We start from the raw sequence: 13,224 nt of genomic DNA on the forward strand, positions 1-13,224 counted from the left end.
TGATCTAACTTCCCTAAACTCATTCACTTCTTAATTGTTGATTTGTACAGCTTTATTCAATTCCTGCTCTGGATATTGGAAAGGTAAAGCGGGGCAGTGAATCACAGATCAGTCACATATTCCTTTTTTTTTTTTTTTTTTTTTTTTTTTTTTTTGCCATTTCTATAGAAGGATGTATTATAAATGAATATGAAATAATCATTAGGATAATACCATAGTCAGTGTCCTTTTGGTAACCAGATTGTTAAGCATAGCCACACCAACTACAGTGGAAGCAAAGTAAAAGATTTGGTTAAGAAAGAGAGAGAAAGTTCTCAAAAAGATGGAGGAATGAATGATGAATTGTGCTTGTCCTCCTATTCCCTTTTCTATATGATCTGGACCCAATCTACTTTTCCATTCTTGTTTTCCCCAACTAGTTTTACGTCCCATGTTTTAATCCATAAAAAAGCTCCTCTTATTCAAATTTAAAATTTGAATTTTAATACTCATTCCTAACTAAACCACTTTTCCCACCTTATTTTATTATTATTTCAGCTATATTCTTTCATTATAGAAGTATTAAAACTAGGATCCAAGATTAACTTTTCCAGTATCTATGGCACCACAAATCCTGATGGAGAAGTACTCTGAAGCCTTCAGAGAATCATAGATCTAGAGCTAGAAAGGATCTTAGAGGTCATAGTTAACTTCATTCATTTTACAACTAAGAAAACTGAGGCACAGAATGATTGGAAGACTCATTGCCCAAGGACATAGATAATTGCCAGAAATAGGATTTCTAGCTCCTGTAACTCCACAGTCAATTCTCTTTTCACTGTATTAATTCTAGTTTTCCAGCCGTTCTTTTCTCCTGATAAGTAAAAATTTTATGTAATGACATCTTGGAAAAAAAAATTTGACTAGGAATCAAAGGACCTGGTTATTATCTTTGGAGTGTTATTCTTTCAGCCTATAAAAAGCAAAGATAAAAGCGAATTACTCTTTCAGCCTATAAAATACAGAGATAAGAATAATTACATTATCATCTCTTAGATTACAAAGAACCAAGTACATATATATGAAAGTATTTTATAACTGTATGTGACAAGTGTATAAGTCTGAGTCTTGCAAAGAGTCAGGACTCCAAGCCATATGTTTGTGATTAACCAATCTCAGGCTGAATCTAGGAATAGGAGTTTGTGTCAATTATTGTTCCATTTAGTTCCCATCTTGAACATCCTTCTTTCTTCCCCATCCCTTCAAGTGACTTCATTCTTTTTACTTTCATTCAAGATCCTACTTTAAAACTACAATTTGATTAGATTAGTAAATACATAATAAAAGAAGCATCAATTTCATGTAACATAATTTACACATTTCATTTATTTTCCAAATTTAATCCTCCCAAAGTAGAAATTCTTTGAATATTCCTCCAACCCTCTCTTACTTTGGGGTCCCCAACATAGCATTCACTATCTCATTAAAAAAAAAAAAGCAAATTCCCATAGAGCACTTCATAGTTTATAACTCAAGAAGCTATACTTTTTTTAGTGTGTATCTTTCTTCTACTGGCAGATTGTGATCCTTTTATAAATAATGATAACATTTATATATTGTTGTATAGTTTGCAAAGTACTTTACCTGCTTTAACTCATTTGATCCTCACAACAATACTGTGAGTTGGATGTTTTTATTATTCTTATTTTATGGATAAGGAAACTGAATCAGAAAAAAACTCAATGAACCTCCTAGAGCAACACAACTAAATATTTGAGGAAAAATTTGAAGTCAAGTCTTCCGAACTCCAAATACACCATGTAACTGTCATATAACAATAACAATTATTTTTATGAATGAGTTGATAGTCTTTGAGAATTGGTTTCTGGTGGTGAGCCTTTCTGTATTTAGCTAGCCTGATCCTTATACAACAGATAAGGCTATACTCAAAGCCTTTCTAGAAAAAGTCATTATTTCTAGAAAAAGTCACTATCTCTAGAAAAAGTCACTATCATCTGGATGGCTCCCAAAGTTGTCCCCTGCCCACATATACTACCAATTAATGAATACAAGGAAATACACTAGCCTGGGCTGACCACAAAATTTGATGTTAAACTACTTTCACAAAGCATAATTAAGAAACAAAGCAGTCTATTATTGCTTTGACTATTCCTTCCTCATCTTGCCTTCCTTTCCCTGTGACTTGGGAAGAGAAATTCTCATTTCAGGAAACTTCTGGGTCCTGTGCCTGCTCCACTAGGCTTTTCTGGTTTACCTCATTCAAGATTGCTTGGCTTTTCAGATCTGTGGAGAAGGAAGGAATTTGTGGCCAAAGAAGAATTAGAGTACTTTATGGAATGCAAAATGGATAATTTTGATTATACTAAGTTAAAAAGGTTTTGAACAAATAAAACCAATAGCAGACAACATTAGAAGGGAAGCAGAAACCTAGGGACATTTTTTTTTTTTTTACATTCAAAGGTTCTGATAGATGCCTTGTTTCTAAAATATATAGAAAGTTGACTCAAATTTATAAGAATACAAACCATTCTCCAATTGATAAATGATCAAAGGATATGAATCCACAATTTTCAGATGAAGAAATTAAAATTTCTAGTCATATAAAAAAGTGCTCTAAATCACTGTTGATTAGAGAAATGCAAAATAAGACAACTATGAGGTACCACACAGCTCTCAGATTGGCCAATATAATGTTGGAGGGGATGTTGGAAAACTGGGACACTAATGCATTGTTGATTGAGTTGTGAACTGATCCAATCATTCTGGAGAGCAATTTGTAACTATGCCCAAAGCACTATCACACAGTGTAGACCCTTTGATCCATCAGTATCTCTACTGGGCTTGAGATCATATGTGCAAAAATATTTATAGCAGCCCTATATGGCAAGGAACTGGTAACTGAGTGGATGCCCATCAGCTGGAGAATGACTGAATAAATTATGGTATGTAAAAGTTATAGAATATTATTTTTCTATAAGAAACAATCAGCAGGATGATTTTAGAGAGGCTGAAGGGAAAAAAATGTGAAACACAAGGTTTTACAAGGGTGAATGTTGAAAACTATCTATGTATGTGTTTTGAAAATAAAAAGCTTTTTAAAAAAAAGGATTGCTTGGCTGATAAAATAAGCCAAAATTACAAACTGCATCATGCTTAGATAAGTCTAAATTAATTTCATAATTAGATATCCATAACAGCCTCTCCTTCCTGTGGGGTCCATCAAAAGCTATTATAATCATCATAGTACAGAGAATAATAGAACAGAAAACAACCTGAAACAAAATGAGATGAAACATAGACGAACTCTCAAAAAAAAAAAAAAAAACAACAACAACCCAAAACCTCACTTCTAGACAAACATATAGATGGATACTATGAAGTGTCTAAAGGACAATTAACTACTAAATCAAGCACAGATCCCCATATTACTGCACTCCTCTTTCCAAGATGATAGGGAATAATCATTAATGATTATTCTTTGCAATTTTTTGTCTGGTCACGAATCTCCATCTATTGAATTATTGACTAGTTCATATTTCTCCACTTTTCTCATAAGAGTAACATGGAATACTTAGTTGAATGTTTTGCTGAAAATCTGAGTAAACTATGTATCATCAATTCCCCTGGTCTAATAATTTAGTAGTCAAAAACAGAAATAAAATTAGTCTAGCATGACCTATTTATTACTAATGGGGTCATCATGGTTACAGATCATTGCTTCATTTTCTAGATACTCACTAACCTTGTTTTTGTTTGGGTTAAGGTATTAGTAGCAGATATTGCTTTAAGACATTATTCTATCCAGATTACATCCACATTTTAAAGGGACTTATAGTGCCTTAACCCAAAAGAGTAAGTTATGTGGTAATTCCAGTCTTTCTTAAAGAGCCACCAGATATACTCAGCAGAATTTCAGTGCCCTTCATTTAGTCAGTATGTCTATTATAAGGCTAGTGCTTACTTCCAAACCTATATTCATTTATTTATTTTTTAAAATAGTATTTTATTTTTCTTAATACATGCAAAAATAGTTTCAACATTCATTTTTGCAAGACTTCCAAATTTTCCTCCCTATCTCCTTCATCTCTTCCCTCCCCAAAACAGCAAATAATATATGTTAAATATGTGTAATTTGTTTAAACATATTTCCATATTTGTCATGTTGTGCAAAAAAAAAAAAAAAAATCAGCCCAAAAGGAAAAAAAACCTTGAGAAAGAAAAAAACAAACAACCTTGAATCATCGTATTGTTGAAGAGTCGAGCCATCACAGTTTATCATCACATAAAATTGTTGTTACTATTTACAATGTTCTCTTGGTTCTGCTCACTTCATTTAGAATCAGTTCATGTAAGTCTCTCCAGGCCTTTCTGAAACCATCCTGCTAGTCATTTCTTATACAATATTCCATAACATTCATAGACCATAACTTATTCAGTCATTCCCTAACAGATGGGCATCCACTCAGTTTTCAGTTCTTTTCCATTACAGAAAGGACTGCCACAAACATTTTTGCACATGTGGGTCCTTTTCCCTGCTTTATAATCTCTTAAGGATAAAAACCCAGTAGAAACACAGTTGGATCAAAGGGTATGTGCAGTCCTTTGGACCTACTTCCAGATTGCTCTCTAAAATGGTTGGATCAATTCACAGCTCCAGCAGAGTATGTATCCCAGTTTTCCCACATACTCTCCAACATTTATCACTACCTTTTCCTGTCATCTTAGCTAATCTTAGAGGTAGGAAGTGGAATTTCAGAGTTGTCTTAATTTGCATTTCTCTAATCAATAGTGACTTAGACCCTTTTTTTATAAAAATGTCTTTAATTTCTTCATCTGAAAATTGCCTGTTCATATCCTTTGATCATGTATTAATTTCGAGTCCATATTTAAAGGGTCAGTAGAGTGCAAAGGTCCTTGATCTGAATGCTCTAGCAGGTAGTACTTGTGAAGATAAGGTTGGAACTTAGAAGGTATCTAAGAAATAGGGTTGTTCTGGTAAATATTTAACAACTGCCCCCAAACTCAGAATATACTTTTAAGTTTAATCTATCAGATTGACACGTTCTCCATCACATTTTAAGACTAGACAATCAATAAAACAATAAATAAAACTTCAACTTAAATCCTTTGCCAATTTCTAAAGTGGCTCACACCTTAGATTTTTAAAATTGTCTCTCTCAATTTTGGGAGGAGGCAATCAGGGTTAAATAACTCACCCAAGAGCATATAGCTAGTAAGTATCTGAGATTGCATTTGAACTCGGGTCTTCCTGACTGCAGGGTTGGTTCTCCGTAGCTGCAACACCCAGCTACCCTTATCATATTCTTGTTTTAGAGATCATGAAGTCCAACATCCTGTAGATTACCGAAAAGGAAGGACCCAGAAAGGGAAAGTGGCATCTCAACAGTTACTGGGGTGGTAAGGAACAGAAGTTGTATTCGAATCTAAGTCCTCCTCAGCCAGTCCAAAGCTATCTTAGCTTCAAACCTTAGCTATTAGGCCGCTTGTGATCTGGAGCAGTTTTATAGCAGTTGGTTTTAAGTGTACTTTTAAAAAAATTTATCATATATTTTTTTAAAATTTCATTAAAGCTTTTTATTTACAAAACATATGCATGGGTCATTTTTCAACAATGACCCTTGCAAAACTTTCTGTCCAATTTTTCCTCTCCTTCCCCCCATCCCCTCTCCTATATGGCAGGTAATCCACTATATGTTAAATCCAATATATGTATACATATTTATACAGTTATCTTGCTGCACAAGAAAAATTGGATCAAGAAGAAAAAAAAAAGCTGAGAAAGAAAACCAAATGCAAGCAAACAATAACAGAGAGAGTGGAAATGCTATGTTGTGGTCCACACTCAGTTCCCATGGTTCTCTCTCTGGGTGTAGATGGCTCTCTTCATTACCAAACAAGTGGCATTGGTTTGAATTATCACATTGTTGAAGATTACATTAAGTAATCTTAATGGCTACCAGTAAGCTAGAACTGTACCCTTATGGGTGAATCCTCTGCCTCCACCCCTGTCCCTTTACCCCCACCACAGAAAGCAGATCTAACTGCTCAGGGATAAAGTATAGGAAATGGGGACACAAAGAAGCTGACAAACTATGAACTCTGTTACAATGTTAATATCAGATTTTGTACTGAGATGCGTAACATAGTCTAGAGATGCTGAAAAATATTTGTTGAAAGATTTAGTGAATGCTCTAACATTCAGGTCAGCAAGATGGAAAAATGAAAATCTATTTTCCCCTTAGGTTTTTCAGAAGTAAAATTTCTTTTTATTATTACTCGATGTATCCAGTGTTTCTCAGAAAATATGGTTATTTTATTGGTGCATATAATGATTAATATAGAAAACCCTTATTAAATCATTTTCATATACTATTTTACATTTTCTCTGCATACATTCCACATTCCTGACAAATAGGCCTAGAAACTCTTCTCTAAACTTTCCATTTCTTGCTTCTTTACCTTCTATGCTTTCTTATGTCCCAGCCATGCTGGGGAGAAAGTATGATAAGCTGACAATCATCCCTGAGCCTGGGACCTTGACCATATTTCTGGGGAACTCACTTCTACTTCCCATTGTGGGTAGTTTACAAAGCAATTCTTTCTCTTCCTGGGGTGTGATTTTTCTTTCAGGGCTTGTGAATAAGGTGCTTTCTGGGGGGAAGAGGAAAAAAAGCTGCTTTATTTAACCATCTAGTAGCTACTGGTTCCTATATTAATAGAAATTACTCCTGGGAATTGTTCTCTACTTCTCAGATAAGCTCTTATTTCTATTAAATGTAGGATTCTCGAACCCCAGATAGTTGTGCTGGCACAATCCAAACTGAGTTTACAAAACTTTTATAATTTAGTTCTCCTCTTATCAATTTGTTTCCCCCCATCTCCAACTTTTCAATTTCCCTATACAGTAATGTTTTAAATCAATTTAAAATACATAAGAAAATAAATTTTTAAAATATCCTTAGAAATTAAAAAAAAAAAAAACTTTTGCATAGACACTGTTAATAAGCTTATTCCAAGCTATTCATCTAGGTCCTTAGATAACTAATGGTTATTAATAATATTAACAGCAATTATCTTACTATCAATAAACAATAAATTAATTATAATTATTAATAGTAATAGTTCTTGATGATTATTAATAATATTGCAGTTGTCTACAATTTAATAATTAAACTAGATCCTCAAATAAGTAACATTTTGTTTACTTTGTAAGCTAAGAAAACTTCATTTTGTTTAAAAAAACAACTATGATTCAGATTTTTCATTAACTCAGGCTATACATTTCCCCTATGAGTTTAAATTCATGATATTATAATAATGTTGGAAAATTGATTCCTCAAATAAGTAATATTTTGTTTACTTTGTTCCTCCTATATGTATATCTGAAGGTAAGAAAACTTCATTTCTTTAAAAAAAAATAGCTACTATGATTCAGACTTTTCATTAACTCAGGCTATACATTTCCCCTATTAGTTCAAATTCATCATATAATAATAACATTATAATATAATAAATTTATAATTTAAAGAAAAAGAGAGTAGAAAAACTAGAAAAAGCCCTGAACTTTGCCCCAGAAGACTTGGGCCAGATTCTTGGTTTTGCCACTTATGAATTACGTATTCTAAAACAAACAATAGAAACTTTCTGAATATCAGTTTCCCCACCTAGAAAATACAAAAATATACAAAAATATCTTGTTACCATAAAGCACTAAGAGAACATACTATTATTGTTAACATTAAAAATAGAATCTGGAAGAGGAACTATTACATACCATAATCTGAAGAATTTTGAATTTAAGAAATAAAAAACATATTATCATTGATTCTTTAAGGAATATAATAAAAAGTGAAATGGTTGCTCATAATTTACATAAATCAGTATAGTACCTTTTTTTTACACCTCCTCTTGAGCAAAAAAAAAAAAAAAAAAAAAAATGGATGAATCCAATTACCTGTATTCTGTTCAATTCCCTAAAGATGCAGAGATCATCCTTTTATCCTGGTGGAATACAACATAAGGCTATGTTTGACCTGTTGCATCAATAAACTCCTTGTGTTTATCTCTCTTAACTTGTATCCCCTTTCCCTTCTCCACCAATGCTTACTTCAGGTGCTATTAACTTGAAAGGAAAACAAATTGAAAGCCTGAGAATAAAAAATACACTGACAAGTTATAAATAATGGATGTTTGTGAAGCACTTTGGAAACCTGCCTCCTTGGTATTATTCCGACAGCTCTCACTGAGGCGCCTCCCTCTGCTCATCAGATATGTCCTGGAGAAGTGGGCAAACGGAATCATGTTTTGAGGGTGATTCCAGGGAACTCGCCCACCAGTCCTTTCATTATGCAAACAGTCACCTCCCAATTTGTCTGTTTTGTAAATTTGTGCACTGCCTTATTAGGCTCACAGGATCCCTTCTAGGGCATTTTCCTTATCTAGATGGAGAGAATTTGTGTTTCTTAAGCGCCACCTATGTGCCAGGCACTGTGCTAAGTGCTTTACAAATATTATCTCGTTTGATCCCATCTGATCCTATAAAAGTAAGACTATCACTAGGAGGCTTTGGGCTAGGAGGTTTAAAGGGCAATCCATAGTGTGGCAGCCTCCTACTTGGAAGCTTTTATGACATTTACCAGTGGCAGTGCAAAGCTTCTCAGTGTCCCATGGTGGAGTAAATATAGAGAAAGATTTACTCTGTCTGATCACCGAGACACGGGGGGAAGAGGGGAAGTGGTTAAGAAAAGCAAGAAAGGTAGGAACAAAATAAGTCATCACAAACTAGACCTATTTTCTTCCAATAATCTCCCAGGAAACAGCCTCTGCCTTGCTAGGATCTGATTACCCGTTGCAGGCCTCAGACCATAGCCATTATTGTTTTAACATTCCTACCTTCCTCTTTATCCCAGCGTGAACCAGGCTATATGGGATGCTGGAGAACCTGACCTTGCTTGGGGATAAAGAGACAGTTTTACACTAAACAATCTCAAAAGCAGAAGCGAAAAAACAGTGATTAGAACATAAAGCAGAGAGCCCTGGAGGTGTGATCATGTGTAATAATGTGTGGTGCTCCACGTGGCTAGCCCATGGAGCTCAAGGTTCATTTCCATGTAATCCCCTCCCCTCCCAGCAAAGTCTTTGATTTGGTATTTTTGTTTTCAACTTTATAATTCACGTGATTAATACCTGACCTTCATACAAAAGAACACTGAGTTATTTATACTGACATTTAGAAAATAATAAGAATAATAGACTAATAGAAACATCACGAGGGGAAACACCTTTGTTATTACTGACTGAGTTAAGTCTTCCATTCTCGCTCAGACTTTCTGCTCTTTCTAATAGGCTTGAAAGTGAAGGGAAGTAAACTTCCTTAACAATGAGCTCCCCAGAGTGCTTGCTATAATGGAATTTTGTTGTAATGGATACCCAGCTAGAAATTCTTTTTTTTTTCTTTTTTCAGTATGTATGAACAGTAGAGGAAACTGATTCCTAGTAGAAGTGATTTTTTCAGCAGAAAAGCAGTGTTTTGAATCCATTACTAGAAAGTCTGAACACAAATCATCCCCTCCTCTTATCTAAATATTTGCATTTGCAGGAATATTGGGTTGGCTTGTTTTGGTTGTCAGTTTGAAAATTTAGCTTTCTTGGACTAGGGAGGTTTGAATAAGAAAAGAGGAAAGGGAAAATTGTTTGGTATCAGAAGGAAGAAAAAAAAAACTTCTAAGAAATGATGGGGACTCCCTAGAGTTTATTGAGTGGACAGGATGACCTATACCATAGTAAAGTCACTTTACTGGATGAATAGAAAATGGATTAGATTGAGGAGAATCTTGAGACAAGCAGATATACAAATAAGCTTTTGCAATAGTCCAAGCATGAGATGATGACGGGTAAAAGTATTAGAGAAAAAGAAGGGAGCATATTTGAGATATGTTGTAAAGGTAAAACGGGCAGGCATTGGCAACAGATTGAATATGGGGGATAAGAAAGTAAGCACTAAATTAGGATGATTAGGTTGCAAGTCTGAGGGATTTGGAAAATGATGTTGCCATCTACAGTAATAGGGAAGTGAGAAGGTAAAGAGGGTTTAGGAAGAAGGATAATGAGTTCAGTTTTAGATATGTTGAGTTGAAGATGTCTACTAGACAGTCAGTTTGAGATGTCTGAAAAGTAATGGGAAATTCAAAATAGAAAGTCAGCAGAGAAATTGAAACAGGATAAAATTGAATAATCATTAGCCGTAGAGATGGTAATTAAATCTATAAGAGCTAATGAGATCACCAAGTAATATAGAAGAGAATATCAAAAAGAGGATCACCAATGGTTTCAAAGGCTACAGAGAGATCAAGAAGAATGAGAATGGAGAAAGAAGGAAGAAATCAGCTTTCCAGGTTCATCCTTTATCTCTTCCCTTGTGCTTTTTGGAAAGTATATATTAAAGTATAATATAGTACTTTCTTCTTCTGCCCAATTCCCTTGTTCTCTCAGACCCTTTCTAGGAAGGAATTGCCCAAATCATCCAAGCAGAAATAAGAACTGGCAACTTATAGGCATTTTCTTAAGATACAGAGAAACTTTTGAAGGGGCAAAAACGTCAAGACTTGAGTTTCCAAAGGAAACAGTAAAGAAGGTCTGGGAGGGGGTCAGTTGGGACTATGACTAAAAGTATTCCATCTTTATTGGGTAATTCTTCCTGGAACTGTTGAAATGGAGAGCCCTCCTTCTTTAGGGCAGTACCAATTTGTCACAAATAGAGCTGAGAGATGAGAAAACTAGCTCTAATAATCAAGAATATTAATATGTGGTTGCCATTGAAAAAATCCCTTCCAACATTTAACACTAGTTATCAGAAGATAAAATGAGAGAGGGAAATCTCAGTGTGTGATGGTAGTGAGTCTGATTTTGGATCTGCTGAGCAAAAAAATATAGGTCCCTTAATCAAAGTCAATGGTACAAGAAGGCCCAAAAGGAAGAAATATAATCTGTTAAGATTATGATGGTGGTTGCCATGGTAATGGATTTAACTGAATTATCTTGAATAAGCACCAATCTTGTTTAGGGCAAACTTCTTCCCCTGTGATGGAAGAAGAGGGCCAATGTAATCGATTTGTCAGCCAAAAGCAGGGTTAGAATCACTCAGGTTCTCATGCCATACTGATCTTTCAAAGATGAATGTTCTAATTGGTATGAAGAGTGTTGCTGGACTAGAAGTAGCCTCCTCATTCTTAGTGGAGGAAACGGTAGGCTCATGGCCACTGCAGCAGAGCATCACCACCCAGCGTTGGAAACCATAATGGATCCAGTCCCAACCTCTCCCCTTCTGGTAAGGGTGTCAATGTGATTACTCAGTTTAGTAGGAGATAGAAAGTATTTTCTTTTTTCTTTTTTTGAAAATAGTATTTTCAATAGCTACTCTAAAGAGTGGTGAGAGACTCTAAAGGGGAGAGTTTGGGATTTTTTTTTCCATTTTTGTTCTCTGTAAAGCCCAAATGAGTCAGACATTTAAACATGGTCACTGTCCAGAAATCATAAAGGATAAAGATCTTATCTGCCTTGTACCTCAAGTCTCTACTGCAATTCAGCCATGTGACTTGATGTTCTAATCAATGGGTAGAGTTGCTAGGACACTTTCAAAGTAGGTCCAGGTACCAGATTAATGGCCACTAAGATCCAATTACATATGTCTCTTTCATCAGTCAACCAAGCAAGATGGCATCCCTTGGTTTAACTTCTTATTGGCCGTGGGTTAGCAGGAGAAACAAAGCTCTGGGATTAGAGACTTTAAATATTCCTAGTTCTCTGGAAAATTGAATTTAAAAAATGATTCCCTTGCCTCTTTTAATGGAAATCACCTAAATCTACATAAAATATATGTTGTTTCAATCCTGAGGAACCTGAGGTAATCACAACATCCTTTTCTTAGTTTCTTCATCTATATAATGAGATAGTTACCTTGTCAACCTCAGAGGATAACTCAAAAGGATGAAAATTGATAGAACAGCACTTAATTTTTTTTTAAATTTGTGTAACTATAAGAATCACCTTTGGGCTCAAACATTTCCTAAAGAATTTTTTTAAAGCTTTGAAATGAAAAATGAAATGAAAATGAAAAAAGGAATTTATGATTGGTGAGATTTTTTTTTTGAAAAAAAGTAAAAATTTGAAATATTTAAAAGTCAGTCTTTTGATGATGGCTAATTGTAACGAGCTGTCGTCTCTAGAAGCTGCCGGATCGCTCTCTGGGAAGAGATCTGCTGTGTCTACTCAAATCTTTAAGACAGATTCTTCTTCCTGTAGTGAACCGTTGTCTCCAGGCAGTTGCTGTTAACTCTTGTCCTTAGAAGTGACTTCCCTTCCTGCAGAGAGCCCCGTCAGGCCTGATGTAATGCAGAGAGTCTTTCTTCTTGAATCCTGGCTCTGAATCTCCTCCAGCTCTTATCCTTCTCCAGGCCGATCTGCCCTTTGCGCCCAATGCTGTCTCTTTTTATCCTCCCAGAGAATGGGCGTGGGATAATGCAAGGGCTTCTGGGAAGAACCACCCCAGCCAATGAGCTTGCCCCCTCTATCAAGTCAACCTGAGTTCTCACCTTGTAATTGTCCAGAAAACCTGAATTCTCACCTTGTCACCATCCAGACAACCTGAGTTCTCACTTAGTAATCCTAACATCTCCCCCTTTCTTTTGATTTAGAACATAGGACAGTCATGACCTTGAAACATAAATCCATCAATATGGGAAGTATTACAGATAATTACATAAATTACATAAGCACATAGTAACATAGTAACGTAACACATGCTAGAAGTATATAACATAATCATAAATTGAAAATTTATAAATGTCCATAAGTCCATTGTCCATTAGTCTCATCTTGTGTGAGGAAGTCCAGTGATTCCTGCTGGTTTTAAAGTTCTTTAACAGTCTTCTTATTATCCATGCTCTTTCAGTGTCAGATGTTTCTTAGATCTTCTCCTTTATTTTGAGATCTTTCTCTTTTTCTGTCTCTCTCTGATGGACAAGGCGAATATGACTCGTTGGCACCCATCTGATTCCTTCTCCTGCTGAAGAAATACAAGCAAACCCTCTCTCCCAGGCAGTTAACCTATCTAATTTCCTTCTATTTACCACTTTCTAAATCTCTTCTCATCATCTGGCAATTACATTGGAATTGTTTGCACTGGATACAGCCCTGTTGGTTTAA

General features: G+C 35.1%; 1 protein-coding gene across 6 annotated transcripts in view; it reads left to right on the top strand.

Annotated features, from left to right (window-relative positions):
- The window catches only part of PCYT1B (phosphate cytidylyltransferase 1B, choline), a 116,526-nt gene that overhangs the window by 44,983 nt on the left and 58,319 nt on the right, over positions 1 to 13,224 (top strand). Inside the window, exon 1 of one of the 6 annotated variants that reach the window (XM_074300894.1) lies at positions 11,006 to 11,347. The exons of the other annotated variants lie outside the window; for them this stretch is intronic. Coding sequence (XP_074156995.1) covers positions 11,273 to 11,347 — 75 coding nt within the window. The 5' untranslated portion in view covers positions 11,006 to 11,272. Of the gene's footprint in view, positions 1 to 11,005; positions 11,348 to 13,224 lie in introns of those variants that run through there. 6 annotated transcript variants of the gene reach the window in all.

This window comes from Sminthopsis crassicaudata, chromosome 3, assembly GCF_048593235.1.
Source record: "Sminthopsis crassicaudata isolate SCR6 chromosome 3, ASM4859323v1, whole genome shotgun sequence".
NCBI classification, from domain to species: domain Eukaryota; kingdom Metazoa; phylum Chordata; class Mammalia; order Dasyuromorphia; family Dasyuridae; genus Sminthopsis; species Sminthopsis crassicaudata.